General features: G+C 38.5%; 1 protein-coding gene across 5 annotated transcripts in view; it reads left to right on the forward strand.

The window, feature by feature from the left end:
* Positions 1–21,300, forward strand: part of SMIM14 (small integral membrane protein 14) — a 70,050-nt gene that overhangs the window by 45,410 nt on the left and 3,340 nt on the right. For 4 of the 5 annotated variants that reach the window (XM_019805885.2, XM_002925167.3, XM_034671929.1 and 1 more), the window contains 2 exons: positions 5,099–5,147; positions 19,303–19,445. In XM_019805885.2, coding sequence (XP_019661444.1) covers positions 5,099–5,147; positions 19,303–19,445 — 192 coding nt within the window. Of the gene's footprint in view, positions 1–5,098; positions 5,148–19,302; positions 19,446–21,300 lie in introns of those variants that run through there. The other variant, XM_034671931.1, reaches the window with a different exon arrangement.

Genomic DNA, 21,300 nt, shown 5'->3' on the forward strand with positions numbered 1-21,300 from the left:
AGGGCGTGATCCCAGAGTCCTGGGATCGAGCCCCACATCGGGCTCCTCTGCTGGGAGCCTGCTTCTTCCTCTCCCACTCCCCCTGCTTCTTCCTCTCCCGCTCCTCCTGCCTGTGTTCCCTCTCTCGCTGGCTATCTCTGTCAAATAAATAAATAAAATCTTTAAAAAAGAAAATGTACTATCCTAAGTATCTACTCAATAAACTCCATCTCCCCATTCTGATCCGGGGTCTCTAATTCTTTGGTGTACCTGGGACAGGAACCAAACAACCCAGTGACATCAATAGGTCATATTTATGTCTTTCATAATTTGAAACTTTATAGAAAGTAACAAACACAGAATTTGAACCCAGATACCTCTGACTTTAAAGCTTCACTTTTAACCACTGTTCTGTTTACCAGTGCATAGGCAGCTCCTGCCCATGGGAAGGGAGGGGACTTCCAATATATGTGAGGTTCTTGAGCAGACATAGAAATATAGCAATTAAGTTCTCGTTTAATTACTGTCTTAGTTCGGGCCACTACAGCAAAATAACACAAACAGATGACTTAAACAGCAAACATTTATTTCTCACAATTCTGGAGTCTGAAAAGTCCCAGATCAAGTGCAGGCAGATTTGGTGTCTGGTGATAACTCTCTACTTGGTTGGCAGACAGTTGCCTTCTTGCTGTATCCTCACATGGCACAGGGAGAATGAGGGCTCTAGTCTCTTCTAGGGCACTAATCCCATTATGGGGGTTTCACCCTTATGACCTACTTTAAACCTAATTACCCCCCAAAGGCCCTGCTTCCAAATACCATCACATTGGGGATTTAGGGCTTCAGCAAATGAAGTTGGGGCACAGACATTCAGTCTCCATAACATACATTTTGGTAGCTCCAAAGAGAGACATTCTGTTCTTTGTAATTCCTTTCAATAATTTTTTTCCAAAGTAAGATTCCTCATAGAACTTACACTTACCAGCTTTTTGTCATTAGAATCTTCTCTTTGGTCTGCATTTTCCCCATAGGCCTCTGAAAGCCAAGGTTTTCTGTTAGGCTTCTGGGATATCCTAACAGACTATTTTAGATTCTTCAATGTTCCCTAACATGAAATCTCTGTGCCAGGTCTCTTTTATTCTTTGTCTCTTTTAATCTCTGTTTTCTGCCTTTTTCCCCAATGAAGAAATGTATTTATTCTACTCATACTGTGCTGTCTCTATGATTTTGAAGCTAACTCACTTTAAGAACTTTCCATGACCATCCTAGTTAAGTGGAAAGATCTAAATCTACTTTTATTCCTTTTCTGGGATCCTGGGATCAGTCTTTTTTTTTTTTTTTTTAGATTTTATTTATTTATTTGACAGAGATAGAGACAGCCAGCGAGAGAGGGAACACAGGCGGGGGGNAGAGAGGGAACACAGGCAGGGGGAGTGGGAGAGGAAGAAGCAGGCTCATAGCGGAGGAGCCTGACATGGGGCTTGATCCCATAACGCCGGGATCACGCCCTGAGCCAAAGGCAGACGCTTAACCACTGTGCCACCCAGGCGCCCTGGGATCAGTCTTAACATGAATGTTTACCTGGACAGCAACTATTGGCTATAGATAGTCCACATGTGGTTCCCTCCTCATCCCCTCCACCGTAATACAGAGAATATTTGAAGTCTTTGACCATCCCGTCGATACTGGCATTTCTATTTCCTTCACATATTATCCTTGGTTTTCTTCTATTTGTTTTCACAAATAGTTTCCTTTTGGAGTAGCCAAAATTAGCATCAGTAGTACCCACTGTATTCTCCAAATAAGTCAAGAGAAAACTGAGATGTATTGTAAATTAGGCCTTTGTTTAAAGAGTTCCATCAAAACAGTGGGATTCTCTTGTTGTACTAAATATGTGGTTTTTGAATTTTTTAAAGACTGTAATTTACTCATCATAGGTGTTTGAATCTGAGCACTGGATATGTATATTCCAAAACACTGGCTTGGAAAAACACTATGTGCTAGACTAGGAATGTGGTCATGATACTTTGGCATCTCATTCCTTATTCAGAGCCTGCAGCATTGCCTGCTTGTGAACATGGAAAGTGTCACCAGGTACTCAAAGAAGACCAGCCAGAAGAGCAGGATCCAACCACAGCTCTTGATGGGACGTCCCAAAGGTCTGATGCAGCTTGGACTTGGGATGCAGTGCTGCACTCAGCCAGGCTCTCAATGAATACATTCTTCTCATTCTTCGTTGTGTGTGTGTGCGCACTTATGCACATGCCTGCAGGCACTCCTTTTTAATTTTCTTAAAGCTGAAGGAGTTCCTGCCTGCACAGCATGAGCCAAAGGGTTTATCCTTTCCTGCTGAAAATCATTTGACTCCCACTCTTCTGGCTGGCTGCCTTTACCTAGGAAAAATCACTTATGAACCAACACAGCTTCCACATTAAACTGACATAATTTCTTTTTTTACCAACTTTATGTGAATTAATTTTCTGGAAACTTATATAGCAAGACAAATTGTACATTACCATCTTTTATCATAGTCCCAAAGGGAAGCCTACTCTTTCTTCCCATGGTACTTTTTTTTTTTTTTGAGTGATCTCTGCACCCAGTGTGGGACTCGAACTCATGACCCCATGATCAAGAGTTACTTGCTGTATGGACTAAGCCAGCCAGGCGCCCCAAGAGAGATCTCTATTACTGCAGAAGGAAAACATTGGCTATGTTGGTCTTAGAGACTATTTAATAACTACACCTATGGTTATTTTCACTTTAGTCTGAATTTGTTTCAATGCCTGGCTTCAAAGGACAAGTTGACTGTCTTATTCGAGGCTAATGTAGGTGGTGACTTAAGTTGAAGCCAGTGCTCATTTACTGTTCCCCAAATTCTAGGGTTCTTACAAATTATCCTAATTCTGTTCTGCTGGTGCTCTATAAAAGGAACAACAAAGCCTGCATGACAGCACATCTGTTTACAACATGGTTTACTGAATATTTTAAACCCACTGCTGAGACTTACTGCTCAGAAAAAAAAAGAATCCTTTCAAAATATTACTGCTCATGGGCAATATACCTAGTTACTCAAGAGCTGTGATGGTGAGCTACAACAAGATGAATGTTGTTTTCATGCCTGCTAACACAACATCCATTCTGCAGCCCATGGATCAAGGAATCATTTTAACATTCAAGTCTTATTACTTAAGGAACACATTTCATCAGGCTAGAGCTGCCATGCATAGTGATTCCTCTGATGGATCTGAGCAAAGTAAATTGAATCTATTCTCTATATCTGTAAGCTCTGTTTGCTTTTTGTTTTTAGACTCCACACATAAGTGAGATCATACAGTATTTATCTTTTTCTTTGTGACTTCCTTCACTTAGCCTAATGTCTTCAAGGTCCATCCATGTTGCAAATGGCAAGATTTCATTTTTTTATATGGTTCAATAATATTCCATTGTATATATATTTGCCACATTTTCCTTACCCATTCATACATCGATGGACATTTAGATTGTTTCCATATCTTGACTATTGTAAATAATTCTGCAGTGAGGTAGAGGGTGAATGTATTTTCAAATTAGTAATTTCCTTTTCTTCGGATAAATACCCAGAAGTGGAATTGCTGAATCATGTGGTGATTCTATTTTTAATTTTTTGAGAAATTTCCATACTGTTCTCCATAGTGGCTATACCAATTTACATTCCCAGGGCACCAGGGTTCCCTTTTCTCCATGCCCTCACCAGCACTTGTTGTCTTTTGTCTTTTTGATAATGGCCATAGAATGTACAATTTTAAAAGAGTTTTTTGATTAATTCCTTTGCATATTTTTGCATTAAGATCTGTTTTACCATTTTAATTCAAATAGGATGACTTTTAGAAGTAAACACCGAAGCAAGTCCGTTCATCTTAAAGAACAATTTACAAAATGATTTGTTTAGTTGTTAATTGCAGTAATTGTTTAGATGAGGCTGTAGTTGGTGTGGCACAGTAGTAATAACAGCTAACATTCTTTGGGTTGTTAATACATCTCACATGCATTATCTATTTTAATCCTCACTAGTACTCAAATATAGGTAATATTATCCCCGTTTTACCAGGTGAGGAAACTAAAGCTTCGAAGTGTTAAAGACCTTGCCCAAGGCTTTGAAACTCTAGAAGGTTGCAGATCCAGACTTGAAGTCCTGGTCTTTCTACAGAGCTCATACTTAACCATCTAAGCACAACTGCTCTGTTGTTGCTTTCCCAAGCAACTGCAAGTCATGAGTTATTGCTGTAATGGAGTGAGGGTGTCATTATAAAGTGACAAGGCTGATTTGAAAAGTTGCATGCTCCTCATTCTCTTTACTATATAGTCATCTCTATTTTAAGATTTATCATAATATCATTTCTAACCATCCTAAAGTACCTGAGCATAGGGTGAACGTAAAAGGATGATGATGTATGTTTACGATAGGTTTTTTCTTTTAGAATTATCTTTTTAAAATTGATGATCACGGAGTTCCAAAATTAAATTGTTTGAAAAGATAGACATTGAAAACTTTAGCTTTCATCTCTGTCAGAGTCTACTCCTCCATCCTCTCTCAACCCCCGTAATATCCATTTTTATTAGTTTCATGTTTATCCAGCCACTGTTTATGCAGCTATAAGCAAAAGGGGGGAAATATGGTGCTCCCTTTCAAAGATGCATTTTCTACAAATAGAATCTGTTGTTTCTCTACCTGCTTCTAATTTTCAATGAGAAAAAAAATCTCATTCACAAAGTTTACTCTTTCTAGCAGTCCTCCTCTACAGTTTAGGGCTTTTCCTTTGGGAAGTCTAATAACATGCTTCAGGAGTTTCTGTCACAGGTGTTTTTTTTTTTGTTTTTTTTTTTTTTTTTGAAATTCCTTAATTTAGATGAATGAAGTAGACTAGATCACAGTATATTTGAAAATTATTTTGAGTAGAAAAGAAGTCCCCCCAAACTGGACTACTCCTCAATGTAGTCTGTGTTTGTATCTGATTCTGAAGGTACAGTATATCGACTGTGGTAACATTCATTAAAAAATAAAGTATGATTTTTCTAATGAAGAGTATCCATTTTTGGTTAAGTCCAATGGCTAACTTTCCTTTCTTCTTATTCATTGTAGTTGAGGCAGTCCCAGTCCTACTGCACAGACACAGAATGTCTTCAGGAATGTAAGTAATGATGGGACAGGAGGAACCTTGGCATTGGGGGCAGAATTAGAGGACAGATAACTGAATATTTGTCAGAAATTTTTCTTACAGTTTGCTGATTAAGGAAATGGTTCTCAATAATGTATTTCCTACTTAAATATTTCTTTTTTTAACTTAAAAATTTTTTTTGCCTCAGAAACAAACTGGTCATTGAAGAAAATTTTAAAATCACAGATAAGAAATGACAACTTGGTGCAAAACCTTTCAGATCTTTTTCTTGGCAAATATATGTGTAACAGTGCATTTTTGGCTGGTCGAACTGGACCATCAAGGATGCTAGTGCAAACCCCTCCTTCACCCTTTCTCTAGCATCTCTTTGCATCTGTTGGCAGCTTTGGGAACTTCTGAATGAAGGAAGGAAGCCGTTCTTTCCTATGATTTGGAAGCTTAGGGCCTTTTGGCTCGGGCATTGGCATTCTCGAGAACATAGGCAGTTGGGAAGTTTCTCAGTGTGTCTTTATGGGCAGTGTTGATGGTAAAATGAGAATGAGAACAGGAAGAAGGATCCTGCATTGTGAATATAGCTGGTAGACTGGGTGGCTGTTTTTATAAAAGATTTATTTTAGAGGGAGAGGGAGTGCACAGGCACATGTACACTAGTAGGGGGAGGGGCAGAGGGAGAAGGAAAGGGGAGAGAATCTCAAGCACATTCCCCACTGAACACAGAGCTGACTTGGGGCTCGATCTCACAACCCATGGGATCATGACCTGAGCCGAAACCAAGAGTTGAAGGCTCAACTGACTAAGCCACGCAGGTGTCCCTAGACTTGGTGGCTGTTAGGTGAGACATCATATTTTCAGGACACAAATGACTTGAGGGGAACTACTAACCAACATTTAAGCCAGTTCTGTCTTATGCCATAATAATTTCACTAAGAATGGAAGTATGACATTAACAGGAGGGTGAAACCTGGCACAATTAATCTCAAATACACTTATGAAAATGGGATCACTTTATATGTGTTTTTTTTCACTACTGTATTATAAACATATCAGGGAGCCTGCTTCTCCCTCTCCCTCTGCCTGCCACTCCCCCTGCTTGTGCTGTCTCTCTGTGTCAAATAAATAATTAAAATCTTAAAAAAACAAGTCTTTTAGTTTTATAAAGTCCCACTTGTTTATTTTTGCTTTTGTTGGTTTCACTTTTGGTGTCCAATTCAAAAGGTCATTGACAAAAAATACTTGCCTGTATTTTCTTTTAGGAGTTTTGTGGTTTCTGGTCTTACATTAAAATCTTTGATCCATTCTGAGATAATTTTTGTATATGGCTTAAGATAGTGATCCAGTTTCATTCTTTTGCGTGTGGCTGTCCAGTTTTCTAATACCATTTATTGAAGAGGTTGTCCTTTCCCCATTGTATTTTTGACTCTTTCGTTGTAAATTAATTGATCATATATGCATGAGTTCATTTCTGAGAGCAAGAGCAGGGGGTAGGGGGAGAAGCAGGCTCCCCACTGAGCAGGGAGCCAGAAAGGGGGGCTCGATCCCAGAAACCCTGGGATCATGACCTGAGCTGAAGGCAGACACTTAACCCACTGAGCCACCCAAGCGCCCCAACTATGTATATGTTTTTAAGGCAATAACATATTTTAATTACCGTAGCTTTGTAATAGAGTTTGAAATCAGGGAGTGTGATGCCTTCAGCTTTTTTTTTTCCTTCTTTCTCAAGATTGTTTTGGCTATTTTGGGTCTTTTGTTGTTTTATGCAAATTTTAGGATTGTTTGTTAGATTTCTTTGAAAAATGCTGTTGGAATTTTGGTAGGGATTGCATTGAACTATAGATTGCTTTGAGTAGTTTGGGCATTTTAACAATATTAATTATTCCAGTAAATAAGCATGGAATATCTTTTTATTTGTGTCTTCTTTGATTTCATTACATTAATGTCTTATAGTTTCTTTTTTTTTTTTAAGATTGTATTTATTGATTTGACAGAGAGACCACAGCAGGCAGAGGGAGAGGGAGAAGCAGGCTCCTCGCTAAGTGTAGAGCCTGATGTGGGGCTTGATCCCAGGATGCTGGGATCATGATCTGAGCTGAAGGCAGACGCTTAACTGACTGAGCCACCCAGGCACCCCCTAATGTCTTATGGTTTCAACATACAGGTTTTTCACTTCCGTGGTTAAATTTATTCCTAGGTATTTTATTCTTTCTGATGTAATTATAAATGGTATTATTTTCTTAATTTCATATTTTGCTAGTTTGTTATTAGTGTATAGAAACACAACAGATTTGTGTATTGATTTTGTATCTTGCAGTATTACTGAATTTGTTTATTGGTTCTAACATCTTTTTTGATGGCATCTTTAGGGTCTTTTGTATATGTCTGTATATAATGACACTTTTACTTCTTTCTTTTAAATTTGGTTGCCTTGTATTTCTTTTTCTTACGTAATTGCTGTGGCTAGGATTTCCAATGCTGTGTTGAGTAAAAGTGGTCAGAGTGAACATCCTTGTTGGGTTCCTGATTTTAGAGGAAGGGCTTTCAGATTTCATAGTTAAGTATGGTGTTAGCTGTAGGCTTTATTATGTTGAGGGACATTTCCATTTTGTTGAGAGTTTTTGTCATAAATGGATGCTTAGTTTTGTCAAATGCTTTTCCTGTATCTATTGAAATGATCATATGATTTTTATCCTTAATTTTGTTAATATAGTATATCACATTGTATGATTTTTGGATGTTGAGCCAACCTTACATCCCTAGAGTAAATCCCACTTGATCATGATGTTTGATCTTTTTAATGAATTGTTGAATTCCATTTGCTAATATTTTGTTGAGGATTTTTGCATCTGTGTTCATAAGGGACATTAGCCTGTAACTTTTTTTCTTGTGGCGTCCTTGTTGGTTTTCATATCAGGGTAATACTTGCTTCATAAAATGAGTTTAGTAGTATTAACTCCTCTTCTAGTTTTGGATGAGTTTGAAAAGTATTGGTATTAATTCTTTTTTAAATGTTTGGTAGAACTCACCAGTGAAGCCATCTGGTCCTGGACTTTTGTTTGCTGGGAGGTTTTTGATTACTGATTCAGTCTCCTTAATAATTCAGTCTGTTCAGATTTTCTGTTTTACAATGTGGTCTTGGTAGGCTGTAAGTTTCTAGGAATTTATTCATTTCTTCTAGGTTGTCCAGTATGTTGGTGTATGATTATTCGTACTAGTCTGTATGAATGATCTTTGTATTTCTGTAGTATCAGTTGTAACATCTCTTTCATTTCTGATTTTAGTTGAGTCCTGTCCCTCTTTTTTTGGTTAGTCTGACTAAAGGTTTGTTTGTCAGGTTTTTTTTTTTTTTTTTTATCTTTTCAGAGAATCAGCTCTGAAATCTCAGTTGTATCAATCTTTCTGTTATCTTTTTAACTTCTGTATCATTTATTTCTACTTTAGTCTTTGTTATTTCCTCATATCTACTGACCTGGGCTTCATTTGTTCTTTTTTTTCTTCTAGTTTTTGAGGTGTAAAATTATATTGTTTGAAACTTTTCTTATTTCTTGAGGTAGGCATTTGTCACTGGAAACTTCCCTCTTAGAACTGCTTTTGCTGCATCCCATAAATTTGGGTGTTTTATTTCCATTTTTGTTTGCTTTGGGATAGTTTTCGATTTTATAAAATTTTTTTCTGGGGCACCTAGCTGGCTCAGTTTGTAGAGTGTGCAACTTTTGATCTCAGGGTCCTGAGTTCAAGCCCCATGTTGGGTATGGAGGCTACTTTAAAAAATAAAAATTAAATAAATAAATAATTGATTAATTAAAATAAAAGTGGGAGAATACTGTCTTTAAAAAATTTTGTTTTTTCTTTAATCCATTTGTTCAGTAGTGTATTTAATCTCTACATATTTGTGAATTTTCCAGTTTTCTTTATGTAATTGATTTCTAGTTTTGTATTGCTGTGGTCGGAAAAGATGCTTGATATGATTTCAGTCCTCCTAAATTTATTAAGACTTGTTTTGTGGTCAACATATGATCTGTTCTAGAGAATGTTCTATGTGCACTTGGGAAGAATGTGTATTCTGTTGCTTTTGTATGGACTATTCTGTATATACAGTTAAGTCCATCTGGTCTGGTATGTCATTTAAGGCTGATGTTTCATATTGATTTTCTGTCTGGATGATCTATCCATTGGTGTAAGTGAGGTATTGAAGTCTCCTACTATTTCGGTATTGCTGTCTGTTTCTCCATTTAGGTCTGTTAATATTTGCTTTTTATATTAGGTACTCCTATAAATATTTACAAATGTCATATCCTCTTATTGGATTTACCCCTTTGTCATTATGTAATGTCCTTATTTGTCTCTAATAGTCTTTGTATTAAAATTGATTTTGTCTGATACAAGTATAGTTACTCCAGCTTTCCTTTGGTTTCTATTTGCATGGAGTGTCTTTTTCTGTGCCTTCACTTTCAGTCTGTGTATGTTATTACATTTGAAGTGAGTCTCTTACAGGCACCATATAGCTGGGTCTTGTTTTTTTTTTTTAATCCATTCAGCCACTCTGTGCCTTTTTTTTTTTTTCTTTTTCAGGTAAGCTCTACACCCATTGTGGAGCTCGAACTCATGACCCTGAGATCAAAAGTTACATGCTCTACTGACTGAGCCAGCCAGGCACCCCACCACCCTATGTCTTTTGATTGGAGAATTTAGTTTGTTTGATTGGAGAATTTAGTTTGTTTAAGAGTAATTAATGATAGGTATATACTTGCCATTGTGTTCATTGTTTTCCTGCTGTTTTTGTAGTTCCTTTCTGTTCTTCTCTTGCTTTCTTCCTTTGTGGTTTGATGACTTTCTTTAGTGTTATGCTTATATTTCTTTCTCTTCATCTTTTGTGTATTTACTATAGGTTTTTGTTTTGTGATTACCATGATGCTTACATATAACAACTTGTAAGAGTCTACTTGAAGTTAACAACTTAAGTTTGATCCCATTCTAAATCCCAACATTTTAACTCCCCCTGCTACATCTTATGTACATTTTAAGGCTTTTGGCATATTACCAAATTGGATTTATTTTTTATTTTTTTTTAAGAATTTATTTATTTATGGGGCGCCTGGGTGGCACAGCGGTTAAGCGTCTGCCTTCGGCTCAGGGCGTGATCCCGGCGTTATGGGATCGAGCCCCACATCAGGCTCCTCTGCTATGAGCCTGCTTCTTCCTCTCCCACTCCCCCTGCTTGTGTTCCCTCTCTCACTGGCTGTCTCAATCTCTGTCAAATAAATAAAATCTTTAAAAAAAAAAAAAAAGAATTTATTTATTTATTTGACAGACAGCCAGTGAGAGCGGGAACACAAGCAGGGGGAGTGGGAGAGGAAGAAGCAGGCTTCCCAGCTGAGGAGCCTGATGTGGGGCTAGATCCCAGACTGCCGGGATCACGCCCTGAGCCAAAGGCAAACGCTTAATGACTGAGCCACCCAGGCACCCCCCAAATTGCATTTATTAATAGGCTGGTTGCTTATACTTACCATCCCTGAATCTGAGCTCTATTTTATTTTGTATATGATGGTTGGTCGTTCCTCCACTCCTGATTTCTTTGTTGTTTTTTCTGTAGCATTCATTAATCTACAACGTGCCCTCTGATAAGCAGCTCAAAATTTTCCCCTAGCAGGTAAAGCTAAAACGTGTTTTTCTAGTTGAAAATAATCTTACTGAACTCCTTATGGAAAAACAAGTATTTATTACATTTGTGGTATTTGCAATGCTTGAGCCAGCCCCACCTTAAGCCAAATATGCTCTTATTTCTTTGAGTGAAATGTCATTTCCTTAATCTAAATATAGAGACAAAACTCTAGAGCTTAAATATTAATTTAGTTATATTGCCCAGTTTTTCTCCCCTGCTGCTTTTAGCATTTGGTGGAGATCCTTTCTGAAAGTCATGTTTTTAAATGGTTTATGCAGTTGTTTCCTGTGGGCGATACAATTTCATTTCTTTGAATTCTACATTTTCTTCAGTGAGTTTATGCTGTTTTCATAAAATATATATTAATCAGGAGTTCCTACAGTCCCTCTTCAGGTTTGATAATTTGCTAGAATGGCTCACAGAATTCAGGAAAACAGTTTACTTATATTACCAGTGTATCATAAGGGGTACAATTCAAGAACACTCAAATAGAAGGGTTGGACTGGGTAAGGTGGAGGGGTGCAGAGTTTCCCTGTTTTCTCTGGGCGTGCCGCTTTCCCAGCACCTCAAGGTATTCACCAATTAGGAAGCTCTCTGAACCCCATTGTTTAGAGTTTTTATGGAGGTTCCATTCTGTAGACATGAATGATTAAATCATTGGCCATTGATTAACTCAGTCTCCAGCCCTTCTTCCTTCTGGAGGTTAGGGAGTAGAGCTGAAAGTTCCAGCTGTCTAATTATATGGTCCAACTCCAGCAACCAGACCCCCTCCTGAAGCTCTCTAGGGACACCAAGGTTACCTCATTAGCATAAACTCAGGTTTTATTAATAACAACAAATGACATTTCTCTCCTCTTTCTCAGGAAATTCCAAGAGTTTTAGGATTTTTGTGCCAGGAACTGAAGTGAAACCCAAGTATATATTTCTTACTATATCACAATACCCATTGTGCCTGCCATGATATCATGTTGCATGCATTTGAGATGATTTAGTTGAATATATTACTTTGTGCTGTAGCAGAATTTAGCTGCAATTTATTAGCAGATTCAGTTGCTGCATGATTCTATATGTTGAACTAACCTCCACTTCGTTGTGGTGTTCACCCATAGTTTTGCTCTCTAGAGCAGTACAGAGCAAGTCTGCTCACGCTTCAGAAAGACTGCCTTTCAGATAAGTGTTGTATGGAAACTGGCTTTATCACTAACTTAATTCTGGAATAAATCAACTTGAAAACAGGTAGCTGTGCTGAGGATAATGTAATTATTCTCTACAACCCCAAAATTGCGGAGTTAAAGCCTCCTGGGCTAATGCACCACGTTCACTGTTGTTCTAGTTCTACTTTTCCATTGGAAACCTGTATCAGTTGATAGAAATAATCCTTTGTGATCTACCAGCTCTTAGAGCAACCCCTCTACTCTTTCATCTTCTGGTGTTCAGCTAAGTTAACGGCTTTATTGTGAATTCTCCATTTGGCAAGCTATTTGTAACACATTTGCTTATAACTAAAGACTTCAACCTTAAGCAAAATAGAATGCTGAACTTTGATGTAAAGTCCTTTTACATTTTTTGATTTGACATCTTTCCAGACCATAGAGTAAGAAGTATTTACTCATAAGGCATTTTCTAGGCAGTAAGGGAACAGATTTTATATCTCCCATGTGATTGTGCCCCTTAATATTTGTAAGTGCCAAAAAGTTCTCACAATAAAACCACAGTGGCCAGAGCCTGTTTACCTCTCTACTAACTTTAAAATAGCTGCTCCTTAGGGCGCCCGGCTGCCTCAGTCAGAAGCGTGTGTGACTGTTGATCTCAGGGTCGTCAGTTCAAGCCCTACGTTGGATGTAGACATTACTTAAAACTAAAACTTTAAAAAAAAATTTAAAAAAGGTATCCCTTATACTTGTTTGTATTTGCCGCATGTAGTATGCGGGAACTTAAGTAGCATAGCTGTTTTGAGACTTTATGAGGAAGTGAGTCATATCATAAGGGACTGCAGATAATCACAGAAAGCCTTCAGTGACTCCATTCATCTCTCTTTCTGAATATTTCAAGAAGTTCAGGTCAGTTCAGATACCCAGTATCTCCAACCCTGAAATAGTTTAGGGCTACTTTTTTGGTTTAATTCAATTTATTTTTTTATATGTAGTTCCTAAATTAATTAATATCCAGTGAAAAGTTGTCTTCCTATTTATATTCTCCCATCTATCCAGGTGCTGTCTCCAGGTTTTATTAGCTTTTTATATATCTTTCCAGAATTTATGTATGTACAAGCAAAATGTATATTATTTGCCCCCTTTCTTTGTACACTGTTTTTTACCTGCTCCCCTCCCCCCAGGCAAAAAACAAATAGCGTATCTATGGAGACTTCCGTCAACATTTTTTACAGTTTCATAGTATTACAATTTATAATTGTGCCATAATTTACTAATCAGACACTCTTGGCAGGCATTTAGATTTGTTTCTAGGGTTTTTTGTTTTGTTTTGTTTTGTTTTGTTTTAAATAACCTTGCACATGGTGCACCTGGGTGATTCAGTTGGTTGACTCTTGATTTTGGCTCAGGTCATGATTTCGGGGTCATGAGATCGAGCCCCATATTGGATTCTGCACTGAGCTTAGAGCCTGCTTAAGATTCTCTCTCTCTCCCTTTGCCCACCGCCCTCCACTTGTTCACTACCCCCCCCCGAAAAAAATAAATAAAAAAATAAAATGATTTCCCAAAATGATATTTAAATAACCTTGTACAGTATGCCCATATGAAAATATATTCTAGAGCCATCTTAATTTTGTGGGACTAATATAAACAAAAAAACACTGTAGTCAAGAGGTTCAACTTTAATTGATTCAGCTATTATTTTTTATTGTGAGATGGGCCTTGAGTTATGGGAGAATAGGAGAAATGATCTTATCAAACTTTGAAGGTTAGGAAAACTATATCCATTTAGCCCTTTTTTTAAAAAAAAGATTTTATTTATTTGAGAGACAGAGAAGAGAGCAAGAGAGAGCATGAGCAGGGAGGAGAGGGAGAAGCAGTTTCCCTGCGAGCAGGGAGCCCAGCGTGGGGCTCAATCCCAGGACCCCGAGATCATGACCTGAGGTGAAGGCAGACGCTTAACTGACTGAGCTACCCAGGTGCCCCAAGCTGCCGCCTTTTTTTTTTTTTTTTTTTTTTAAGTAGGCTCTATACCCAGCACAGAGCCGAATGTGGGGGCTTGAACTGATGACCCTAAGATCAAGACCTGAGCTGAGATTGGACGCTAAACCAACTGAGCCACCCAGGTGCCCCTCTTAACCTTTTTAAGTAGAGAAATTTTACTACACATTATCACCCTTCAGAAATTTTAGAGGCATCCTTAACTTTTTTTTCTTCTCCCTTCTGTCAGTCTGGTCAGTCACCATGCATTACATCTTCCATCCTAGTACCATTTGTATTTGACCCTTTTCCATTCCCACTTCAGCACCTTATCCAGCCTAGTTATTCACACCAGGATATATCTGCACTCAGACTTTTCTGCATGCATAATATTGGTAATGGCCAATGTTTATTGAATACCTCCTGTGTACCAGGCACTGTACTAACTGCTCCTTATGTACTGATCATTTCAATCCTTACAACTACTCTCTGAGATTATGGTTATATTTCCATTTCACAGGTAAAGAAATTGAAGCACAGAGAGATTATGTAGCTAAGAAGTAGTGGAGTCAAACAGCTCTGAGATGGTCTCAGTTCTTAAAAAGTTAATGTCCTGAGGAGCCTGGGTGGCTCAGTCGGTTAAGCATTTAAGCATCTGCCTTTGGCTCAGGCCATGATCCCATGGTCCTGGGATCGAGCCCTGCATCGGGCTCCCTGCTAAGCAGGAAATCTGCTTCCCCCTCTCCCTCTGCATCTCCTCCCGGCTTGTGCTTTTTCTCTGTCTCTCTCAAATAAATAAAATATTAAAAAAAAAAAAGTTAATGTCCTAATTAGGACAAATAGGAAACCATTCCTTCAAACTAGGAATGCCACACTAGCCTGGAGTAGAAAGGAAAGAGTGGGCTGAAAAAATGGAGATTTTTTACAGAAGAGAGGGATGTAGGTGAGTAAATGGAGGTTACTTGGAAGAACATATGAGACGGGGAAAAGTCATGAGTACCCCACAAGGACTGAGTTTGTAAAATTGGCAGATGCTGTCAGCCAGACCAGCATGGAACTGGTGTGTCAGATTCATTTGGAAAGCTTTTCAAATATTGTTGGTTCCTGACCACATTCCCGAGCTGCTCCAGAATTAAATGGTGTGAGGGAGGGCAGTAGAATCTGTGGTATTGATATCATCACAGGCCAGGGAACCACTGACTAAAGAAGGAAGATGATGATGGGGTTGACTGGAGCAGGAGGATGCTTTTTCTGAGAAATACTAAGAGTTAATATGATGAGTAGGGCCAAGTCACATGAGGAAAGGCCAGGCTGAAGAGTTCAGAGTTGAAGAAGTCAGCAGTGGAGAGTGAGTCACTGGGTTAGTCGGCAGATGTGTTATAAGCAGTGGTGTGAGCAGACGTTTTCGACAGCAGTATGCAGGAAGGAAAGGCAGCAGAACCAAGCTAGGAAACAGTTATAGGAAACTGAAAACCATAATATCACTATGAGACTCTTAGAAAGGAGTAGACATTTTGCTAGGACTGCTTTGTCTAAGACATGAATTAGTAAATTTGTGATCTGAGGTTCAGCTAAGAATATTTTATGTGCAAAGAGTATCAAAAAATAAGAGACCTGGGGCGCCTGGCTGGCTCAGTTGGTAGAGCATGCAACTCTTGATCCTCGAGGCTGTGAGTTTGAGTCCCACATTGGGGTGTAGAGATTACTTAAAAAATAAAATCTTAAAAAAAAAAAAGGTAAGAGACTCATTTCCAAATTGAGCAATATGTAAAAATTGACTTTGGGTTTGTACTTCTATACGGTTAACGTAGTGTTTTATTTCTGAGAGAGAGGGGCACCCTAACAAGTGATAATATGTAGAAATCACAGTTATCTTCTTTGACTAACTTTAAATAATCTAAGTTTTACCTAACAGTTATGAATTTATTCATCAAAAATCCCTTCTGAGTCTGTATTTTCCAAATTTACTACTCACAGGACCTTTCAGGGCTCTGTCTCACTCTGCGGTTTTGTCAGAGATTCTGGCATGGCAAAGAGATTAAGAACACAGGCTCTGGAATGAGACCAGCTGTACTAAAATCCCAGGTTGGCCACATACCAAACTATATGACATTGAGATTTAATCTCCCTTTTCCCCAGTTTCCGAATCTATAAAATGAAAATATGATAGTACTTACCATAAAATAAGATTATTAGGATTAATAGTTGGGGCGCCTGGGTGGCTCAGTTGGTTAACTGACTCTTGATCTCAGCTCAAATCTTGATCTCAGGGTTGTGAGTTCAAGCCCTGTGTAGCCTACTTAAAAAAAAAAAAGTTAATTAATGGAGATGATGCCGGATTCAAAGTAACCACTCAAATTTTAGCTATTATTTAGTAATAGAAATAATAGTGTTTGCTTTTAAAAAAAACATCACTCTTGGAGCAGCACAGAGGATAGAATTAGAGAAGGCAAGAGTAGGTAGGAGAGCTCAGTTAAGAGGCCATCACAGTAAACCAGACAAGAAGTGATACTAGCTTGAGCAGGTATGGAATGCCACTATAAGTAAATTTGATGGGGTGCCTGGGTAGCTCAGTCAGTTAAGCATCTGACTCTTGATTTTAGCTCAGGTCATGAGATCGAGTCCTGTATTGGCTCTGCACTGAGCGTGGAGCCTGCTTAAGATTCTCTCTCTCCCTCTCCCTTTGCCCCTCCCCTTGCCCCACTCACATGAGCAAAAATATAGATAGATTCGAGTGATATTTAGGAAATAAAATTGACAGAAAACTTAATGGAGTAAATAGAAGGTCATTGAGAGAGAACAATAGATGTTTCTTTAGGTTTCTGGCCTAGGCATCTGGATGAATGGAGACCCAATTTGGTGGGGCATGGATGATGGGGCTAGGAGAGATTTTTATGATTTTAGTTTCGGATATTGAGTATTTTAAGTGCAAGGTAGGATTTAGTCATCTGCATTTTTAAGAAGCTGCTGAATGGCTGGAATGTATACCACAGTTTAAGAACTGTTGGTATGAAAGGACGCCTGGGTGGCTCAGTTGGTTAGGCGTCTGCCTTCAGCTCAGGTCATGATCCTGCTCATCAGGGAGCCTGCTTCTCCTTCTCCTCCTCCTGCCTGCTGTCCCCTCTGCTTGTGCTCTCTCTCTCTCAAATAAAACATAAAATCTTTAAAAAAAAAATAACTATTGGTATGAAGTTAAAAAATAGATGTAGACATATAGTTGGATATTTGGTCTGAAGTTCAGAAGTGTTGGGGTTGGGTATATGTAAATTTAGAGGTGGTCTGCATACAGAAGGTAAATGAAACCACAGGTGAGGATGACTGTGTGTGGAGCAAGAAGAGAAGGGAATCTAAAATTGACCATGAGAACTCCAAAATTTAAAAGCCAGGAAGAGGAAGACAAGCATGTATGGAGTGGTGAGTGTAAGAAAGAAAACTAGGCAGTGGTAAGGCAAGAAGACAAAGAAAGAAAGTGCTTTAAAAAGGAGAGAATGGTCGTTGAAAATGAGCACTATGATTATCCATGAGGCTGACAGGCATGGAGGTTTACAGGTGACCTTTTGAAGAGCTGTGTGCAGGATGGAGGTGGGTACCCCACCTGAAGAGTGAATGGGACATTGTGAAATGTAGTCATTTCTTAAGAAGTTAGCTTTGGTAGCTAGACAGGGAAAGGGTTTGAGGGAGGGATTTTTTTTTTTTTCCTAAGGTGGGGGAACTTGATTGTGTTTAAGTGATTTCCAGGGTGGCTGCCACGGAGCAGGGTGTTGAATACATGAAAGAGAGGATAATGGATAAAATCTCTGCAAGAGCAATGGGATCCGAAGCTCAAGTGGAGAAATTGTCTTAGTTGTGAGGGGAGGCATGTTTAGTATAGTAGGAGAGAACAAAGAAAGGAATGGATATGGATATAGGGGGAAAAAATACTGATGCATTGTATGATAACACAGTTTTGGTGACCTGGAGTTCTGTGTTTTCTGTTTCTGGGGAAGTAATGGGGGTTTGGACAAGAGGCCACATTTCTATCTAGCCTGCTCTTGGGCCGGCCCAGCAATTTGCTTGACTTTTGTTCCCTTTGGTCACTAGCCCTTTGGCCTCAGTAAGGCCACCCATCCCTTCTGTTTCTTGGAAGTGAGACCTGGGCCCACGTACCCCAGTGCAGTGCATCAGCCTAGTTTCAACTTCTTGTCTGGATTTCTTTTACTTTTTCCCCAGGCAGGGAGACTAAAACTAAACAATTACAGTCCCGATGAACTATTTTAGTAACTATGTAGATATACTATGTTTTTCTTTAGAAATCTAATCTATAGTTGTCATTTTTAATAACTGAGTTTTCTAATGTACATCAATTATAAGCTTGTTTTATTTATCAGAAATTTATTAAGCTCACACTGTGGGCCAGGCACTATGCTAGGCACTTGTTATAATGGATTAAATAAGATATGGCTGCCTCAAGGAGCTGGGAGAGACTACTACCAACACACACACCCCTGACTTTTTTCACTTGATAAATGCATAGACTTTAGAATATCTAGATCTGGGGGCACCTGGGTGGCGCAGTCGTTAAACGTCTGCCTTCAGCTCAGGGCGTGATCCTAGCGTTCTGGGATCGAGCCCCACATCAGGCTCCTCTGCTGGGAGCCTGCCTCTTCCTCTCCCACTCCCCCTGCTTGTGTTTCCTCTCTCGCTGGCTGTCTCACTCTGTCAAATAAATAAAATAAAATCTTAAAAAAAAAAAAAAGAATATCTAGATCTGAATGCAACTTCTTTTTGCAAAAAAAGGCCAAATTACTATCTCTTTGAGACTATCATGAAAGGCATCTTTCATTTATGTATTATACAACCCAGATGGTCCCTTTTCCTTACACTCTGTTACTTGTTCTTGCTGCTTCTACAATTAAAATGCAGAATTTTCCCCTCCTAAAGTAGAGTGTTTTTACTGTACATCAGGTGGTCTTAACCTGGGTTTTGTAGATCTCAGTGTATCTAGGGATTGGTGGTTTTGTGGGTTCGTCGACCTTCCCAAATTATATGCAAAATTGAATGTGTATACGTGGGTTCTTAGAGTAGAAAGAGTCCTTAATTTTTCTAAACTCTCAAAGACTTCTGTCACACCAAAATATTAAGAACCACTGTACAATTAAAATCTTTATGTAATAGGTTTTGTCCTATGACTATTTCATACCATTTACTATTTAGATTTTCTCACAAGAGGAAAGGGAAATTGAAGGTGTAATATTTCATAATTGCACTTCTTAAAATTATACGATTTTTTAGTATTGATACAACTTTTGAAATTGTCATTTAAACATTAGAATTTCTTTTTACATTATCTAACAATATTATAACAGTTTTTGTTGAAAATATATTTTTTGTTTGTCTTTAGTACCAGGGCCCTCTGGTGATAACGGCATCAGTATTACCATGATCTTGATGGCCTGGATGGTTATTGCAGTGATCTTGTTTCTACTGAGACCTCCTAATCTAAGAGGATCCAACCTAACTGGCAAGCCAACCAGTCCTCATAATGTAAGTGTTGTGGATTAGAAATTCATTTGGGTAGGGGATGCGGGTATGGCCTGGGAATGGGAGGAGTTTGTTTTGACTGAAATACCAGAATTAGCAAACGGAAGATTTAACCCACAGAATAAATTCTTCCAGTATAGTCCTTGTAAATCTTGCAACCTGCAATGGCTTAGTGTTCATGGAGTTACATACAGAGAAAAGCACAGACCAGTAGCCCAAAAAGAATTTTAAAACACATTCCAATCTTCACTCACATTCCAGTCTTTCTTAATATAAAAAATGATCCAGTTTGTAATAATCCACAGCAGTATTTCTCAAATCTCAGTCTTCCACTCCCCAGTTCTCACAGTTGATCCCTTGCTTCTCATGGTTCCGCTCCCTAAATTCTCTTATTAGCTACAATTCAAATGTTTTTCCCTCTACTTCATTTTCTCCCCTTCTGTCTTAGCTAATAAATACAGTAAGAGGCCCTGAGCCTATCTGGTGAAATCCTGTTTTCCTCTTGTTTTCCCATCCAATTTCTCTTAAACTCTCCCAGTTCTGCATCATAATAGATCAACTGAATGACAGAGGAGAGGTAGGATCATTCATGTTGGTAAATCTTGATAGTCATGATTACTACCATTTTTAGAACCTTCTAGATAAAAAAATATGATAAAGTGACCCAACAGGGAGTTTTTTGGTGCTGTCTTTAACAGAAACTTCATTGAAGAATACCTTTTAATTGTTTTGAGAACTGGTATTTATATTTTTTTCTTCTCTACTTGACTTGGATATTACCTCTTTAAAGATATTTACATGATGAATTCACTTGTTGAACACCAAGTTATCCCACTAATTCCTGTCTCCAAGCTTCTCCCCATGTGGAATTCTTAAAATAATTTCTTTTTTTCCATAATCTTGTATTGCTAATATTAGAAGTTTAGTTAAACTAATTCCTTACGTAGGAGAAAGCGAACGTGGAATGATAATTGGTCAGTGCTTTGGTTTGTTTAGGAATAGAACATTTAGAGATGTAGCCATGCTGACTTTAAGAAAGAAGGCGTCATTAGCACTATATAAAAAGCCTTAAATTTGTTTTTTGTTTCACTTGGAGAAAAAGGTATGCCTTAAACAGCTTGTATATTGTCTTGATAAGATGCTTTCTCTTTGGTGTTTTTTCTTACTTTCTAGATACAGTTTTATTACTTTCATATCAAAGAGCAACTTCCTCAATATTTGCAGCTAAAGAAATCCAACTTAATAAACTGGCCTAGAAGCCATCGAAAGGGACAGAACTTTAAGATGACAGCCCCTAAACCTTACTTCGTTTTGGCCAGCAGTTCTAGGATAGTAGGCCCACCACCCTAGGAGTAAGCAAGAAAACATGTTGACTAGTTTCAAGTAGAAAACTGCCCACCTTCAACCAGGGCCTCATATAACATGTCAGGGAAGAGATGGAATCTTCCTGAAGATTCCTAAAAGCTCTGATCTTTCCTTTCCAGTTCAAATACTTACTCTTGCAAATAACAAAGATCAGCTCCACCTGGTTTAAACAAGTGGCTCATTTGGTTTACACATTAGAAAATCCAGAGAGGTAGGGTCAGTGTTTAGATTAACACTATCACCAAAGACCTACTTTCTTTCTTCATACCATCAGCTTCATTCTGAAGTGGGCTTCCTTTGTGGTCATATGATGCCTGCCAGTAGCAACTGGAGCCACATGCTTCCCCATTGATGTTCTGTAGTGAGAAGCACAAGTCTCCCCCTTCACTTTGTAGTGTGTTCAGTCACTGTAAGCAAGAGGGATGATGCTACCTGTATTGGTTTAAATGTCACCTCTGGAGCTGTCAGGGAGAGCAGTTTCATCTAAATCACA

Source organism: Ailuropoda melanoleuca, chromosome 11 (assembly GCF_002007445.2).
Source record: "Ailuropoda melanoleuca isolate Jingjing chromosome 11, ASM200744v2, whole genome shotgun sequence".
NCBI lineage: Eukaryota > Metazoa > Chordata > Mammalia > Carnivora > Ursidae > Ailuropoda > Ailuropoda melanoleuca.